General features: G+C 37.7%; 9 protein-coding genes across 12 annotated transcripts; 5 read left to right on the top strand and 4 right to left on the bottom strand.

Moving 5' to 3' along the window:
• The first annotated feature begins 20 nt into the window (after nucleotides 1-20).
• On the top strand, nucleotides 21-697 carry Arpc5 (Actin-related protein 2/3 complex, subunit 5). The gene is made up of 3 exons (XM_088037656.1): nucleotides 21-194; nucleotides 264-335; nucleotides 380-697. Exons 1-3 carry the CDS (start codon nucleotides 54-56, stop codon nucleotides 617-619), a joined length of 453 nt encoding a protein of 150 aa, XP_087893782.1. The 5' UTR covers nucleotides 21-53; the 3' UTR covers nucleotides 620-697.
• Nucleotides 685-3,321, bottom strand: LOC148175223 (carnitine O-acetyltransferase-like). Of its 3 annotated transcripts, none has more exons than XM_088037635.1 (11): nucleotides 3,231-3,321; nucleotides 3,116-3,142; nucleotides 3,013-3,058; nucleotides 2,506-2,960; nucleotides 2,308-2,461; nucleotides 1,866-2,258; nucleotides 1,717-1,817; nucleotides 1,551-1,670; nucleotides 1,380-1,502; nucleotides 1,133-1,331; nucleotides 685-1,084 (listed from the first exon to the last, which is right to left on the bottom strand). In XM_088037635.1, the coding sequence occupies exons 2-11, from the start codon at nucleotides 3,133-3,135 to the stop codon at nucleotides 731-733; spliced, it is 1,965 nt and encodes a 654-aa protein (XP_087893761.1). In that variant the 5' UTR covers nucleotides 3,136-3,142; nucleotides 3,231-3,321; the 3' UTR covers nucleotides 685-730. The 3 variants fall into 3 exon arrangements, with proteins under 3 accessions (XP_087893761.1, XP_087893763.1, XP_087893762.1); XM_088037637.1 differs by lacking the exon at nucleotides 3,231-3,321 and having other exon boundaries at nucleotides 1,866-2,038; nucleotides 2,087-2,258; nucleotides 3,116-3,204; XM_088037636.1 differs by lacking the exon at nucleotides 3,116-3,142.
• Prx6a (Peroxiredoxin 6a) lies at nucleotides 3,190-5,361 on the top strand. 2 transcript variants are annotated; one of them, XM_088037649.1, is made up of 5 exons: nucleotides 3,190-3,286; nucleotides 4,502-4,574; nucleotides 4,621-4,995; nucleotides 5,043-5,115; nucleotides 5,165-5,361. In XM_088037649.1, exons 1-5 carry the CDS (start codon nucleotides 3,190-3,192, stop codon nucleotides 5,288-5,290), a joined length of 744 nt encoding a protein of 247 aa, XP_087893775.1. In that variant the 3' UTR covers nucleotides 5,291-5,361. The 2 variants fall into 2 exon arrangements, with proteins under 2 accessions (XP_087893775.1, XP_087893776.1); XM_088037650.1 differs by lacking the exon at nucleotides 3,190-3,286 and having other exon boundaries at nucleotides 4,241-4,574.
• Nucleotides 5,362-5,433: 72 nt separating this feature from the next.
• Nucleotides 5,434-6,779, bottom strand: LOC148175221 (reticulocalbin-2). Its single transcript, XM_088037648.1, has 4 exons — nucleotides 6,318-6,779; nucleotides 6,121-6,265; nucleotides 5,751-6,073; nucleotides 5,434-5,698 (listed from the first exon to the last, which is right to left on the bottom strand). The coding sequence occupies exons 1-4, from the start codon at nucleotides 6,668-6,670 to the stop codon at nucleotides 5,527-5,529; spliced, it is 993 nt and encodes a 330-aa protein (XP_087893774.1). The 5' UTR covers nucleotides 6,671-6,779; the 3' UTR covers nucleotides 5,434-5,526.
• Nucleotides 6,780-6,948: 169 nt separating this feature from the next.
• On the top strand, nucleotides 6,949-7,772 carry LOC148175220 (calcium load-activated calcium channel). Its single transcript, XM_088037653.1, has 3 exons — nucleotides 6,949-7,202; nucleotides 7,247-7,421; nucleotides 7,470-7,772. Exons 1-3 carry the CDS (start codon nucleotides 7,064-7,066, stop codon nucleotides 7,705-7,707), a joined length of 552 nt encoding a protein of 183 aa, XP_087893779.1. The 5' UTR covers nucleotides 6,949-7,063; the 3' UTR covers nucleotides 7,708-7,772.
• ScsbetaA (Succinyl-coenzyme A synthetase beta subunit, ADP-forming) lies at nucleotides 7,708-9,502 on the bottom strand. The gene is made up of 5 exons (XM_088037644.1): nucleotides 9,417-9,502; nucleotides 9,008-9,273; nucleotides 8,801-8,963; nucleotides 8,490-8,754; nucleotides 7,708-8,441 (listed from the first exon to the last, which is right to left on the bottom strand). Exons 1-5 carry the CDS (start codon nucleotides 9,477-9,479, stop codon nucleotides 7,852-7,854), a joined length of 1,347 nt encoding a protein of 448 aa, XP_087893770.1. The 5' UTR covers nucleotides 9,480-9,502; the 3' UTR covers nucleotides 7,708-7,851.
• Nucleotides 9,503-10,032: 530 nt separating this feature from the next.
• Nucleotides 10,033-10,728, top strand: LOC148175218 (thialysine N-epsilon-acetyltransferase). Its single transcript, XM_088037654.1, has 2 exons — nucleotides 10,033-10,118; nucleotides 10,303-10,728. The coding sequence occupies exons 1-2, from the start codon at nucleotides 10,038-10,040 to the stop codon at nucleotides 10,723-10,725; spliced, it is 504 nt and encodes a 167-aa protein (XP_087893780.1). The 5' UTR covers nucleotides 10,033-10,037; the 3' UTR covers nucleotides 10,726-10,728.
• On the bottom strand, nucleotides 10,710-12,177 carry LOC148175217 (uncharacterized). Its single transcript, XM_088037645.1, has 3 exons — nucleotides 11,214-12,177; nucleotides 10,891-11,167; nucleotides 10,710-10,840 (listed from the first exon to the last, which is right to left on the bottom strand). Exons 1-3 carry the CDS (start codon nucleotides 11,932-11,934, stop codon nucleotides 10,732-10,734), a joined length of 1,107 nt encoding a protein of 368 aa, XP_087893771.1. The 5' UTR covers nucleotides 11,935-12,177; the 3' UTR covers nucleotides 10,710-10,731.
• Nucleotides 12,178-12,241: 64 nt separating this feature from the next.
• shv (DnaJ heat shock protein family member shriveled) lies at nucleotides 12,242-13,773 on the top strand. The gene is made up of 3 exons (XM_088037647.1): nucleotides 12,242-13,189; nucleotides 13,242-13,452; nucleotides 13,500-13,773. Exons 1-3 carry the CDS (start codon nucleotides 12,392-12,394, stop codon nucleotides 13,562-13,564), a joined length of 1,074 nt encoding a protein of 357 aa, XP_087893773.1. The 5' UTR covers nucleotides 12,242-12,391; the 3' UTR covers nucleotides 13,565-13,773.
• Nucleotides 13,774-13,852: the final 79 nt, after the last annotated feature.

Below are 13,852 nucleotides of genomic sequence, written 5' to 3'. Positions count from 1 at the left end.
AAGTTCTTGTATGAATAAGTGTCTTTTGTGATTTATTATAAATTCAAGAGAAAATGGCAAAGAACACATCAAGCTCAGCTTTCCGAAAAATAGACGTAGATCAGTACTGTGAAGACAATTTTAAAGAGGATGAGGTGGATCAGGGCGGTCCCGGTGGACCGGACGAGGGCGAAGTCAACAATCTACTACAAAAATATCCTTTTATTGAAAAAAAAACCTAACGATTTACCTGCTTTATCAGTTTTTCCTTAATTATACATACAGGAAAATACATAGACGCTTTGAAATCGGTATTAAGTAACGCACCCTTAGGAAGCAAGAGCCCGCAAATTAAGGTAAGGGACATATGTCTCGTTCAACGTCAATCCTTTATTTCCAGGAAAATGCGGTAAACTTGACTTTGAGGGTTTTGTTATCCATCAAACCTTCCCAGATTGAAGAAGCTGTCAATTCTTTACCCCCTGAATTGATAGACGTTCTAATGAAATACATTTATCGAGGTTTTGAATATCCTTCAGAAGGAAGCAGTGGGCACTTGTTAATTTGGCATGAGAAAGTATATAATGTTGGAGGTGTAGGATGCATTGTTAGAGTTCTTTCAGACACACGACGCGCTTAATTTATAGTTCCACAGTAACAATTTTTTTTATAAAGTCGTAATTATAATCAAACTTAAATAAAGCGTTAATTTATAAAATTATGAATTTATTAAAAAATATCCAAAACCATGTTACAACTTTGCTTTTTGAGTCTTGGCTAAAATATCGTGCATGTCTTTCAAACTGTCAGCCAAAGCCGTCTGAAACTTTAACGCAGTTGTCTCTGGATGGTCAGTAAAAGCAGATACTGCAAAATTAATATCGTTTTTCCTGGGATTGTAACAACACCCATAACCATCAGATACCAACGGCGCATAACACATGAAACCATCACAGTTCGTCGCAACTTGACTCGTTGATAATCTCATATGAGTACTTCTTGTCCAGGAAGGGTCAGAAAACAATTCCGGTACCGGAAGTTGGTTTTCTATTGCTGTTAATTTCAGTCCTAGAAGGTGTCGGTCTACACCAAACCCATTTACAGCCTAAAATAAGGTAGATAAGAAAGTTTATATAGACAGTACTCCTTTCACCTCAATTGAGTACTTCTTGTGAGCATTCACCGCCTGTTGTAACGCAGAAACTCGCTCAATGTCCGATTTAGAACGGTCCAACATTGTTTTAGCGAACGCGATTGATTCGTTTGAGCACGATCTGATTGTTTCAGTTCGACCATGGATGTATTTTCGTGTCGCCGCGGATTCGTAATGAGCGCCTGGGACTCCATGTACTCTGGAAACTTCCACGTTTAACTAGAATCTTAAAATAACGTAGTTTTACCTGTAGAAGGCATATTGCATTGCAATTTGAAGAAAACTGTCTGGGCTCATTTTCTGGGACTTTACAAATTCTTTCCCATAGGAATCAAACTTAAAAGATGCCATATCTAAATTAGCCGCAAGTCTGAAATTCTGTTGTTACGAGAGTATCGTTAACTAATCTTATTCTTACTTGTCAACGTTAACAGCAGCACAATCAAGAGCTTTTCTAAGCTCATCGTCGACGTTGAAACATAATTTTATTGCCGTTGTACTTAAATTAGAGTCTTCTTGACTTGTTCCATTGCGATGGCTAAAAATATTTCTAGTAATTGAGACGATTTCAGGTTGTATCTTACATGTAATTGACTACATAATCGGTCATAACAGCAATTGGTTGGCCTTCAGCGGGTGAATGTTCGTAAGTTAAGCCTACAACTCCATTCCGAGAAACAATAAACTAAAAAACAGCGCTTAGAATGGATCTTGAACTCATTTTGATTAGTACCTGGACAGTTTTGTCGTACCATCGGTTTGCCGCATTTGCGGTACTTCCTCCACCGTGTATCAGTTGCTTACTCGCAATATTTTGCATAGTTTCGCCACTGTCAATGACGTTATCTAAGCAAAGCAAGAAGAGGGAAGTCTGGATTTCTCTCACAGACTTCAAATTTGTAAAATCTACAACGAAAATATGAGCTTTAAGGCTGTAACGTTGAAAAAAATCACCTGAAGTAAGATCTTGATATGCTTTTCCCCAGTTATTTCTGTTCTCTGTGGTTAAAATACCGATGGGAGGACCGGGGACTTTGGATTCGTTTACGATTTCAGACAACGCGCAATTAATTTCTTTAATGCTCATCATTTGCCCGTTTTCATTGATTACTTGAAGCTTAAAATACTGGAAAAAGGACTTAAAATTGACGAAATAATGACTTGTGTTAGTTTACATTATTATTCCTGACAATCACCACATGTTTAGACTGTGGATTGAACTCCAAGTTATCGTGCTTAATCCCCGGGATTCTGCAAGTACCAAAAATTTTTTTGTACTGATTCATATCCAAAGCCTCTTTCCCCATCATATCAACAGGCATTTGTTCTCTAAAATCCGAATTTTACTCTCATCCAAACCCATTTATACCAACCTGTCAATCATTGCTTTATAACTAAGAGCCCCAGCAATCATCTTAGCGGCATAATCAAGCATCTCAGCATCACTCCCAAATTTCTCAAAAGGAAAAACAAGTCCAGGACTTGAATAAACAACCACTGGATCTCTGTACCCTAAATAAGCAACACTGAGCCACCAATCAGCTAACCAGTTATCAGTTCCTTGTGCCTTTTCCACCAGGAGCTTCTGTAGTTTAGGTCCAAGCCCACTTTCTGACTGAAATTGAGCGAGTAGTTTCTTTGTATGGTTTAGTTCAGTCTCATTTAAAAACGGTTGGACTGATTGCAAGTATTTCTCTAAAGTTTGGCTTAATTTAGGAACAGGCAACTGTGGCAAAGTCTGCTTTGTTGGGGCTGCTGCAGTGGCCATTGTGAGACGTGGAAGGTCGAGTTTGTGGTATTTTTCAATAGAGTTTCTATAGGACGCTAACTGGAAGTTATCACCATATGGACTTTGAACATGGCATGATTAATTTACTTACAATTCTGGTCCTTGGTAACATGTTATCTTGAGGATATTTTATTTGTCTGTAAAACAAGAAGTGGATTATTTATTTTGTGAGAAAGAAAATTGAAATCAAATACCTGTCAACGTGAATCACCATTATCACACTGATTAGTGAGAGTGGACAGGGCACAGGGCCAAGGTGAACGCATTAATGTTAAGAATTGCAAAGAAAGTGAAAGTAGACGTGCTTACCTTTAGTAAACGGTGTGGCGATGAACAATTATTATGTAATTATAACAACAATAATGGTAAACTTTTTTTTCTTTTTTGGGGTATAATATCTTAATACAATCGTAATTATAATAGCACTATTTTTATATTGTGTAAATAATTATTGCTTTTGACACAAAGTTTCAAGCCGGCAGTATTCTTAAGCGTTGACTTTAAAAGTTTATTGCATTTGTTCGGAGTTTTATTTTAATTATTAAAGCACAATTGAAGTTTGAAAGTTTGACACATAACAGCTGATTCCGGGTGACATATGATGTATTGTTGATGGCCTATGTGTTGGAGTAAATTGGCACAAAACAATTTTTTCTGAATCAGGAAACTCTCTATCTAAGGTCTGATTCTTCCTTTGTTGGGTTGAGAAAACTTTGCCAGGACTGCCATATCTCCTAGTAGTAGTCCTTTTCAGCAAAAATTCAAACGACCATAACTCAGTTATTTGTTGACGAAAATTCTGCGTACACTGATGTATAATAACTTAAGTTTACTCTAAAAAATAAGCGAGATATCAGAAATTTGGCACAGTTTTAGTCATGAATTTTTGCGAAAAAATGCAAATTTCGACTGTAGAAAAATCAAAGAACGATTTCTTATGTAAAAAACTGCGAGAAAAACGATGGCGTAAACCGCATCTCAATATCTGAAATAGTTTCCGAAATATCGAGCACGAATTGTTTCAAACCTTCAAAAATTTGACCCTCTGGCGACAACCCAAAAATAACTCAGTTATTTGTTGACGAAAATGGCAAAGTCTCATGTTTTTGAATGCAGCGTAACATTCTGCGTAAAATGAGACCGAAATTTGTTAAGTTTGCTTAATAAATAAACGAGGCATTGGCCAAATATAAGTATAGTTTTATACATTTGCGTAATACTGATGTATAATAACTTAAGTTTACTCGAAAAAATAAGCGAGAAGTCGATATCAGAAGTTTGGTATAGTTTTTGTCATGAATTTTGCGTTTTGTATGTAGGTGATGTACCTATTTGTCGAACATTTAAATAACCACGGAAACAGTTCATAAACGCAACAACACTCTGGCGAATCTCACATCACTCTGACGTCACACGCTCCAACAGACGTCTCATTTTATGAACACACCCCAGAGAGTTACTTTGTCGTCAATGTGGCCGTCAATAACTCACGTGGAACTTGAACGCATCACGCCGGTGTTTTTTTTTTCATAACCTCTAAACTAACGTTTTTTTGTTTGGCTTCAAAATGGTTAATTTAGGTGATACTTTCCCGAATTTTGAAGCGGAAACCACTGTGGGCCCCATTAAATTCCACGAGTGGTTGGGAGACTCGTAAGTCAACGCATCCACATTCCATTTTTACAACTCCTTTTTCCAGTTGGGGCATCCTGTTTTCACACCCCGCTGATTTTACCCCAGTTTGTACAACGGAATTGGCCCGTGTTGTGAATTTACACTCCGAGTTTCAAAAGCGAGGAGTCAAAGTTATTGCCTTGTCTTGTGATTCAGTGGAGAGTCATAAAAAATGGTTGAATGATATTAAAGTGTATGCTGGATGCGCCGCTGAAGGTTTTCCGTATCCGATTATAGCGGATGAACAGCGGAAGTTGGCTACTTTGTTGCAAATGATTGATCCTGATGAGAAGGATGCTAATGGGATTCCTTTAACAGCAAGGGCTGTGTTTATTATTGATTCTAAGAAAAGAATGAGGCTGTCTATTTTGTATCCCGCCACAACAGGCAGGAATTTTGAGTAAGCTTGTTTTAATGATCGTTCTTTTTAGTAATTTGTCTTTGTAGTGAAATTTTAAGAGTGATTGATTCTCTTCAGTTGACTGACAAGCACAGAGTCGCTACTCCTGTAGATTGGAAGGTAATTTTTCATTTAAGAGAATTATACGTACTAAATTGTTGTTTTAAAGCCCAATGAACATGTCATGGTGCAGCCCTCTGTCTCTGATGAAGAAGTCAAGACTTTATTCCCACTTCTCACAATTGTTGCTTTACCATCAGGTAAAAATTACATAAGGAAGACTCCACAGCCTTAGTTCATTTTCCATTCTCCAGAGTTCTATTTTTTGTAATCTTGAATATTATTAATAAAAAGTTTCATTTTTAAGTTTTATTGGTAATTATGGCACATAAATATGAGATGAATTAAATGAGTTAACAATATAAAAATAATTCACAAATAAATAAAATTTACTATGAAAATTGATGAAATTCCAAAACATATACATTCTAGGACTAATTTTACACAGATTACTATAATATTGGTAAGGTATCACAATTCATCTTCAAAATGATGAATATTATGCAAATGATCTCCATAATCAGTGGCTTCACTACCTACAAAAGTGTCATGATGCTCTACTACTTCATCAAAACTAAGTACATCGTCATGATCGTCGTCACTGGAGCCAAACAAGTGTTGGACCTCTTCATCTGCGATTTCCCTAAAAAATGCGAATAGCACTCCTGATAATCGAATTTATCAGATAAATTTACTCATTGCTAGGGACAATCCATGATAAAATTTCATTACTGGAAAGTTTGCCATCACCATCTTTATCTAAATCATGATCAAATTTATCTTTTTCAACTTGTAGCCATTCCTTGTCATGTTCATACCCTCTGTCACCTACATATTCTTGAAAAGTAATAAATTTATCACCATCAGTATCTTTCTCTCTTAAAGTTTGCTCTAAAATAATTGGCAGCATTGAAGGATGTTCTTCAGGGTGTGAAAATGCAGTCCACTCCTTTTTATCTAGAACACCGTCATTATTAGCGTCTGCTGCTTTCCACATTTCCTTATCATCTTTTATCAACTGGAAAAAATAAATAAACAAGAGCATCAAGGTGAACTTGCACAAACTTGTTCATTTTCATCCCCAATTGAGAGATTCTCTTCATCGTCCAAGCCGTAAGCGTCAGATAAGTATTCTTGCCACGTTACGACGCCGTTGTTGTCTTCATCTGCATCTTCCAATCTTTCATTAGCTTCTTCCTCAGATAACATTCTACAGTGAATTTAGTTGTAACAATAGAACGTGAAACCGGCCAAATACCCACTTAAAAGACCGCAAGATCCACGCTTTGAGCTCCTTCTTATCAATCTTCTCATCACCATCCAAGTCCATCTTCTTCAAAAGAATCCTCAAACGCCTCTTTGCCTCTTCTGGTGGAAGATGATCATACTCGTCTGCTTCTTTGTGGCTGCCTAAGATAGCTTCATGATCAAACTCATTGTGATGTTCACCACTATCGGAAAAATGAGAATGGTCGCGAGGGCTATACGCCCCATCAGATTCCCTTTCTTTGTGCAGATCGTTAGAATGGCTGTGCATTACACCCGCATTACTAGGTACGTTTAAAATACTGAGAAGTACTAGTAACGCGAAATGGAGTCGAGACATACGTAACATTGTGAATTATTTTATAAAACTTCTATTCAAATTTTAAAAACGTCATAACAGCATTGTTTGAGATTCTTTAGCAGCTGATTTCGCTGTCAATACAGGATACAAGCGAGGTACCAACCCAACCAATATAAATTAACCAGATCTGAAATTTATTTAAAAAAAAGAGCGGATTCATTTGCAAGGAGATGGGACATTTGTTTAAAATTCAGCGTTGTATAATTGTGGTGACTAAAATTAAATGTTGGGCAAGGTTTTTTGGTGTTGAGCCAAAAACCGAAGTTTGTGGGTATTACTCTGTAGAGTTGGCATTAAAAAGTTGTCACGTCATGTGTCAAATTTCCAAGATCTAAAGATAACCTCAAAAAAGAAAAGAGGAATTTCACATGAATTAGTACAATGTGGGCCGACACTCTTCTTATCGTCTTCATTTCTATATGTACCGCTCTTTTGGGCGAGGGCCTAACATGGCTGATGGTATACCGCACAGAAAAATACCAAAAACTAAAAACGGAAGTGGAAAGACAGAGCAAAAAGCGTAAGTTCTTGTTATTTTTGTGACAAAAACTGATTGTGTTGTAGTCGAAAAGCGCAAGGAAGCCCATGGCGACTCTTTGGATAAACAACACAAAAAGAAAATTGAAAGGGAGGAAGAGCGATTGAAAAATAATAACCGCGATCTTTCATTGGTGAAAATGAAATCGATGTTCGCAATCGGTTTTGCCTTTACTGCCCTATTGAGCATGTTTAATAGCATGTAAGTTGCCAAACGTGTACTTTGATGAATGGTCACACTTTCTTTTAGTTTTGATGGAAGAGTAGTGGCGCGTCTCCCGTTTCTGCCTTTAACGTGGATTCAAGGTTTGAGTCACCGGAATTTACCGGGTGATGATTATTACGACTGTTCGTTCATATTTTTGTATATTTTGTGCACCATGTCAATCAGACAAAACATTCAAAAGTTGTTGGGTTTTGCCCCCTCAAGAGCCGCGTCTAAGCAAGGTAACAGCATCTTTGGCCCATCACCTGGACAGTTCAAATAATTTATGCAGCATGGAATAATTTATTAACAATTGTATAAATAAATATTACAACAATATACAGTGAACTGCAATTTTAAACATGGATGAGTGCATCTAAACACTTTTGCTAGCATAAGAGAAAAAGCTTGGAATTTATTACGTGATTTACAATGGCATTTCGAAATTAATGTCTAATTTAGCATCACGCGCCAAACTTACAATATTAGATAATTTAACAGCTAGACGTGCAGCTTCGTCTAGATTATCCACAGGTAAAATTTTCAAGCCTGAACTAGCGATCAAGACTTTAGCATCATCGACATTTGTACCCTGGAGGCGACAGATAATGGGCATTTTCAGGTTTAACTCCTTGGCCGCTGCGATAATACCCTCAGCTATCACATCGCATCTCATAATACCTCCGAAAATGTTTACAAGGATTGATAATACTTTAGGATCCGCTGTAATGATTTTGAAGGCTTCTTTAACAGCTTGAGAGGTTGCGCCGCCTCCAACATCCAGGAAATTCGCTGGGGAACCTCCATGAAGGGAGATGATGTCCATCGTGGCCATCGCCAAACCTGCACCGTTTACAAGACAACCAATATTGCCATCCAAAGCGATATAGTTGAGGTCAAATTTGGCGGCGGCGACTTCCTTTTCGTCTTCCTGGGTCCAATCGCGCAAGTTGAAGATCTCTTTCTGCCGGAAACCGGCGTTGTCGTCAAAACGGAATTTGGCGTCAAGAGAAAAGTCTGGAAACTTTTAAATAAAATTGTGGGGTTGGTAAGGTGAGGACTTACAAGTCTCTCCGGCGTCCTCCGCGTATGGATTGATTTCAATAAGAAGGGCGTCTTTCTTACAGAAAAGATCATACATTCTTAGGAGCATGTCTGCAGTTTTGTCTTTCTGGGAGCTGAGCCCGACTTTAACAGCTACTTTCTCTGCTTGTTCTTTGCTCAAACCTTTGCTGATGTCAATTGGTTCATACAAGATCGCGTCTGGGTTTTCTGCGGCGACTTCTTCAATGTTAACGCCGCCTTGGGAAGACGCGATTATTACAGGGCCCTACACAAGAACGTTAGTTTTAAGCAATGGATTTAAAGAGACGTACAGAGAACGCGCGCTCCATCATGATGGCAAAATAAAACTCCTTCCTGGGGAACTTCCTTTCAGTGACCATGACAGCGTTACAAATTCGCCCCTTTTCCCCAGTTTGTTTGGTGACCAAGTATTGCCCAAGCATCTGGCCAGCAATATCTTCAGCTTCCTCGGGGCTACAATTACAATTAATCATAGAAAAACAGAAGGGGGTACTCACGAATAAACCATTCTGACTCCTCCCTTAAGACCATTCTTAAAATGACCTTTGCCCCGGCCTCCAGCTAAAACCTGAGCTTTAAGTACGATATCTTTGGTGTTCAACTCTTGCGCAATTTTCTTTGCTTCTTGTTTTGTCTTTGCAACCCCAAATTTGGGAACTTGGATGCCTGCATCCCTCAAAAGAGTATAACTGATGTGTTCATGGACATTCAGGTTCCTTTGTTGTTGTTTCTGTGGTTGCCAACTCGTCGCGGAGCCCAAAATCTAGAATTAAATTTGCTTACATAACAGATGATTTAATTTATAAATAATTTCAACTAGGTTGACATTAATTGCTAAAAATAAAGTGTCATGACTTTCAAGGGCAAAAGAGGTAATCTTTACGTTTCTACTTTTAAGGTACTTGCCTTTGCTCCATTCTTCAGAAGAATGTTTTCTGCTAAAACAACACTCCTCAACATTGTGGCCATTGTCCCGAAACGTTCGCACAAGAAGTTGACAAATGACAAGAGACGGGCGGAAAAATTAGTAGTCTAGTGCTTTTGTTTGGGTTATTTTGGTACTACGAGATTAAACTTTAAACAAACGTCACAATTGTCAACAACTTGTTAACCTTAATAATTAGATAATTCAAACACTCAAATTTATACCCTTAACTAATGTTACGACGTATTGTTCAAAGTTCGATGAATCGTTGACCTTTGGTCAAGAACTCCGACTAGTTTTTGTGTCTTTTTATCGTTTTAAAATCCTCGTCAAGGTGGGCCCCATCTTGTTAATTAACTTTGTCATTTTGAGCGACATGCAGTCGCGTTAATAACATAGACAAGTATAACACCCAAAATTAACTATGATGTAGGTACTTACAATTTATAATTGTACCGTCACTTGACAAGCAGCATCATGTTTTAATAATTGTGAGATTATCATATCTTATCAGTTAGATGCGGTGGTTGTGAAACTGTGATTTATTTTTAAAAACCCACAATCGTTGTGTCCTTGAAAAGTAGTCATTATTCTCCAGAACAATGTTAAAGTGCTCGGAAATTAACGTCACCATCAGAAAAGCCAAAAGGGAGGACATGGTCCAAGTTTTTAAATTGATAAAGGTAAAACAAAACAAAAAAATAATGATACAAACAATATCAAGTGACAAAACGGTCCTTGTACTCAAAACATTCGAAAAAATGTACAAAAATAGAGTCACGACTGAATTTTTTTGGGGGACGTTGCTTGTAAAAATAACTTTTCATTGAGTATGTTTTTAAGAAAATCAAACGGCTTCCTTTGTAGGACCTTGCAGAATTCGAAAAACTCGAGCATCAAGTTAAAATAGACGCCTCTGTGCTGATGGAAGACGGTTTTGATACAGAGAATCCAGCATTTACCTGTCTAGTTGCAGAACTGTCTGATGGTCACATCATGGGATATGCTTTGTACTACACGTGCTATTCGACGTGGCTAGGAAAATCTATATTTTTGGAAGACATCTACATCCAACCGGCATACCGGCGAAATGGTGTCGGAAAACAGCTTTTTATGGCAGTCGCGAAGATTGCACACGAAGCCCCCAGCAAAAGACTCGATTTCCATGTCCTGTCGTGGAATCCCGCTAGTGATTTCTATAATAGTTTAGGCGCGGAAAATTTAACGGTTTCGGAAAACTGGCAGTTGTTCAGGCTAAATGAGACTGCTTTGAATAAAATGTTTTCTTAAAAAGTTTTATTTCATTATTTCCGGTGGGTTGGGATTCTGTACTTTTTGGTGGACGTTTAATAGGTGCTCTTCCAGTTTTATCTGCCCGCTGTATAATCCATCGCAAATGTGGCACCTAAAAGATATAAGGAGTACACACAAAAAAAGTTTGCCTAAGAAACTTACTGATATTTTTTTCTCTTGGAAACTCCAAGGTGTAATTTCTCATGCACTACCAAGTTGTATCTCTCCGCGAATTTCTTGCCACAAGTGCCGCAAGTGAATCGTTTTTCGCCAGTATGCACCCTCATGTGTCTTTTAAGATGAGATCCAGAAATCAGTAACAACCCACAAACTTCACACTTGTGGGATTTTTCACCAGTGTGGCTCAATTTATGGATGTTAAAAGAAGTGTGGTGTACAAATCTTTTTCCACATAGATCACACTGAAAGGGCAGTTCACCTACAACAAAGCAACTGTGATATTTGTTATTCCAAGTAAATTTTACCTGTGTGTATGGGAGTGTGCCTGACCAGAGCCCCTTTCTGTGTGAACGACTTATTACAGTAAACACACGTGTATGGGTTGATGCCTTTATGCATCCCAACATGTATTGTCAACGCTTGTTGACGCTTATATGATTGTCCACAAATCTCACAGATAAAAGGCCTCACATTACTGTGAGCAGACATGTGATTTTTAAGCTCAGCTTCGGTTTTCCACGTTTTTGGACACATTGTACAGCTATACGGTTTTACATTATTTGCGTTGTCTTTCGTCTTCTTTTTCTCATCACTTTCGCTTTTCCTTTCACTTTCTTCGCCCAAATTTATGTATTGCAGTGAAGGATTTATTTCCGATATTGAATGAACCTCATCAAAATCAAAGTTTGGCTGTAAATCATTTAATTCGTGCGTTTTTAAGTGTGACTTGAAACTTTTACTGTCGATTTTTTTAAGACACACTGTACATTCCTCATATTTTTGTTCATACTTAACAAGATAACTTCTTAATTTATCTTCTATCGTTTTTACTCGTACTTTAATACTGTCCAGTTCGTTCAATAAAAGGTAACAAAGCTTACAAATTAAGTAGTTTGTTATAAAACAGTCTTCTGAAACGCAGCCCTGGAGGAGCATCCATAAAGACGTGTTCGATGTCGAAGTGAAGGTTTTTTGCAGATCAAAATCTGCTGTCATGATCTCGCCGTCGCACAAACAACAAAACATTTTCGCTATTTCGTTTAAAAAACTTGTTTAGTTTGTGCCAGGACTGTCAACAATCATAGCGTGAAGTTAGGTTTTGATTACTCAACTGACAGATAGGTGACAGATGTCTGTTATGTCAACGGAAGGCTAGCCAACGTGGAGGGGTAAAATCATCTCTAAATGTTCCAATTACAACCCCAAATGACTAAACAGAGTGTTAATAAAGAAGTCATTTAGTTATAAAACAGAATGAAAAAAATAGCGATGCAAATAAACGCGTGATTACGACAAGATTACACAATCTTTTTTATTTTGTAATGTTGGTTGCCTATTTTACGTAACCACCATTGGTGTGGATCGAACCAATCGTAGCAATCCACATGTTTTGAGAAGGCCGTGTGGATTTCCAAGCTTCACAATAAAAGAAAATTATAATTTTATTAATTCCGTGTAATATGTGAAGTGAGTTGACAGAAAAATGAGAGTGCATTGTTGGCCAATTTTGATCCTCCTGTCCTTAATTGTGGTGACGACGGTTCTAGCAGGAAGAGACTTTTATAAAATCTTAGGTGTTTCAAAATCTGCAAGTTTGCACGAGATCAAAAAGGCATATCGTAGACTAGCTAAAGAACTACATCCTGATAAGAACAAAGACGACGAGGAAGCGTCACAGAAATTCCAAGACTTGGGTGCCGCCTATGAAGTCCTTTCAGATGACGAAAAACGAAAAAAGTACGACAGATGCGGTGAAGATTGTCTTCAACGCGATGGGATGATGGACGGGAGCATGGATCCTTTTGCTAGTTTTTTCGGGGATTTTGGGTTTCACTTTGGGGGTGGAGAACAAAAGCATGAGACTCCAAGAGGTGCTGACTTGGTTATGGACGTGGCAGTGACGTTGGAAGACTTGTACACGGGCACTTTTATTGAAATTACTAGAAATAAACCAGTGATGAAAGCAGCTAAAGGAACAAGAAAATGCAATTGTAGGCAGGAGATGATAACAAGAAATTTGGGACCTGGAAGGTTCCAAATGATGCAACAGACAGTTTGTGATGAGTGTCCTAATGTTAAACTAGTCAATGAAGAGCGCACGCTGGAGATGGAAGTTGAGCCTGGGATGGTTGATGGACAAGAAACTAGATTTACTGCTGAAGGAGAACCACATCTTGACGGGGATCCTGGGGACCTAATACTTAAGATTAAGACACAACCACATCCTGTTTTTGAACGCAAAGGGGATGATTTGTATACCAACATTACAATTAGCTTACAGGTAATTTAAACAGTATCAAAAATAGCTGTTTTGTTTTAAAATTCATTTCTAGGATGCTCTAATAGGGTTTTCAATGGAGCTACAACACCTAGATGGCCACATGGTTCCAATAAGAAGAGATAAAATCACGAGACCTAAATCTAGAATCCAGAAGAAAGGCGAAGGCATGCCTAACTATGACAATAACAATCTTCATGGGACACTGTACATCACCTTTGATGTACATTTCCCTGAACAAGAGCTGTCAGAGTCTGATAAAGAAGGTAACTTTGAATGATTGTCACAGCTAACACTAATATTTTTTTTGTAGCCATCAAGAAGATTTTAAATCAAAGCTCAAAAAACAAAGTATATAACGGACTTAGAGGTTACTAATTTAAAGGCAAATTCTTGTATATAAATTACAAAGACTAAAATGTGGAAGTGTGCTTGAGTGTTTTTGTGACATTATGTAATTTATTATCCATTTTTAGTTGGTGTACAAAATCCAAAGTTAACATTTCTTTTGTACGCCATTTACAATTTTCCGTTAAGTTACTTATGAAGTGTTTAGGAGAATTTTGTAATATATTGTATTTACCTTTTTTGTTACTTTATTTAACACTGTTTACGCCTAGTTTGAAACATAATTTGACCTGGCGCATCCACCAATTTTAATCCAAA

Source organism: Gnatocerus cornutus, chromosome 5 (genome assembly GCF_029298725.1).
Source record: "Gnatocerus cornutus isolate USDA-ARS CGAHR chromosome 5, icGnaCorn1.1, whole genome shotgun sequence".
Taxonomy (NCBI): Eukaryota; Metazoa; Arthropoda; class Insecta; order Coleoptera; family Tenebrionidae; genus Gnatocerus; species Gnatocerus cornutus.
Note: the sequence above shows the minus strand (reverse complement) of the source record. Positions and strands in the feature narration are given on the sequence as shown.

Bases quoted from the DNA above. Each gene is read 5' to 3' on its own strand.
- Arpc5 (XM_088037656.1), top strand. From the start codon at position 54: ATGGCAAAGAACACATCAAGCTCAGCTTTCCGAAAAATAGACGTAGAT. The intron at 195-263 runs TATCCTTTTATT...ATTATACATACA, and splicing joins TCAACAATCTACTACAAAAA to GGAAAATACATAGACGCTTT. The intron at 336-379 runs GTAAGGGACATA...CTTTATTTCCAG, and splicing joins GCAAGAGCCCGCAAATTAAG to GAAAATGCGGTAAACTTGAC.
- LOC148175223 (XM_088037635.1), bottom strand. From the start codon at position 3,135: ATGGTGATTCACGTTGACAG. The intron at 2,462-2,505 runs GTTGGTATAAAT...TTCGGATTTTAG, and splicing joins TATAAAGCAATGATTGACAG to AGAACAAATGCCTGTTGATA. The intron at 1,671-1,716 runs GTAAGATACAAC...AAATATTTTTAG, and splicing joins GATTATGTAGTCAATTACAT to CCATCGCAATGGAACAAGTC.
- Prx6a (XM_088037649.1), top strand. From the start codon at position 3,190: ATGTTAAGAATTGCAAAGAAAGTGAAAGTAGACGTGCTTACCTTTAGT. The intron at 3,287-4,501 runs GTAAACTTTTTT...TGGTTAATTTAG, and splicing joins TAATTATAACAACAATAATG to GTGATACTTTCCCGAATTTT. The intron at 4,996-5,042 runs GTAAGCTTGTTT...TTGTCTTTGTAG, and splicing joins ACAACAGGCAGGAATTTTGA to TGAAATTTTAAGAGTGATTG.
- LOC148175221 (XM_088037648.1), bottom strand. From the start codon at position 6,670: ATGTTACGTATGTCTCGACTCCATTTCGCGTTACTAGTACTTCTCAGT. The intron at 6,266-6,317 runs GTGGGTATTTGG...AATTCACTGTAG, and splicing joins TGGATCTTGCGGTCTTTTAA to AATGTTATCTGAGGAAGAAG. The intron at 5,699-5,750 runs GTAAATTTATCT...CGCATTTTTTAG, and splicing joins TGGATTGTCCCTAGCAATGA to GGAAATCGCAGATGAAGAGG.
- LOC148175220 (XM_088037653.1), top strand. From the start codon at position 7,064: ATGTGGGCCGACACTCTTCTTATCGTCTTCATTTCTATATGTACCGCT. The intron at 7,203-7,246 runs GTAAGTTCTTGT...ATTGTGTTGTAG, and splicing joins GGAAAGACAGAGCAAAAAGC to TCGAAAAGCGCAAGGAAGCC. The intron at 7,422-7,469 runs GTAAGTTGCCAA...ACTTTCTTTTAG, and splicing joins TTGAGCATGTTTAATAGCAT to TTTTGATGGAAGAGTAGTGG.
- ScsbetaA (XM_088037644.1), bottom strand. From the start codon at position 9,479: ATGGCCACAATGTTGAGGAGTGTTGTTTTAGCAGAAAACATTCTTCTG. The intron at 8,964-9,007 runs GTGAGTACCCCC...TTGTAATTGTAG, and splicing joins GGAGTCAGAATGGTTTATTC to CCCCGAGGAAGCTGAAGATA. The intron at 8,442-8,489 runs GTAAGTCCTCAC...AAAAGTTTCCAG, and splicing joins GGAGGACGCCGGAGAGACTT to ACTTTTCTCTTGACGCCAAA.
- LOC148175218 (XM_088037654.1), top strand. From the start codon at position 10,038: ATGTTAAAGTGCTCGGAAATTAACGTCACCATCAGAAAAGCCAAAAGG. The intron at 10,119-10,302 runs GTAAAACAAAAC...CTTCCTTTGTAG, and splicing joins AAGTTTTTAAATTGATAAAG to GACCTTGCAGAATTCGAAAA.
- LOC148175217 (XM_088037645.1), bottom strand. From the start codon at position 11,934: ATGTTTTGTTGTTTGTGCGACGGCGAGATCATGACAGCAGATTTTGAT. The intron at 11,168-11,213 runs GTAAAATTTACT...GCTTTGTTGTAG, and splicing joins GCACACTCCCATACACACAG to GTGAACTGCCCTTTCAGTGT. The intron at 10,841-10,890 runs GTAAGTTTCTTA...TATATCTTTTAG, and splicing joins TCCAAGAGAAAAAAATATCA to GTGCCACATTTGCGATGGAT.
- shv (XM_088037647.1), top strand. From the start codon at position 12,392: ATGAGAGTGCATTGTTGGCCAATTTTGATCCTCCTGTCCTTAATTGTG. The intron at 13,190-13,241 runs GTAATTTAAACA...ATTCATTTCTAG, and splicing joins ACATTACAATTAGCTTACAG to GATGCTCTAATAGGGTTTTC. The intron at 13,453-13,499 runs GTAACTTTGAAT...TTTTTTTTGTAG, and splicing joins GTCAGAGTCTGATAAAGAAG to CCATCAAGAAGATTTTAAAT.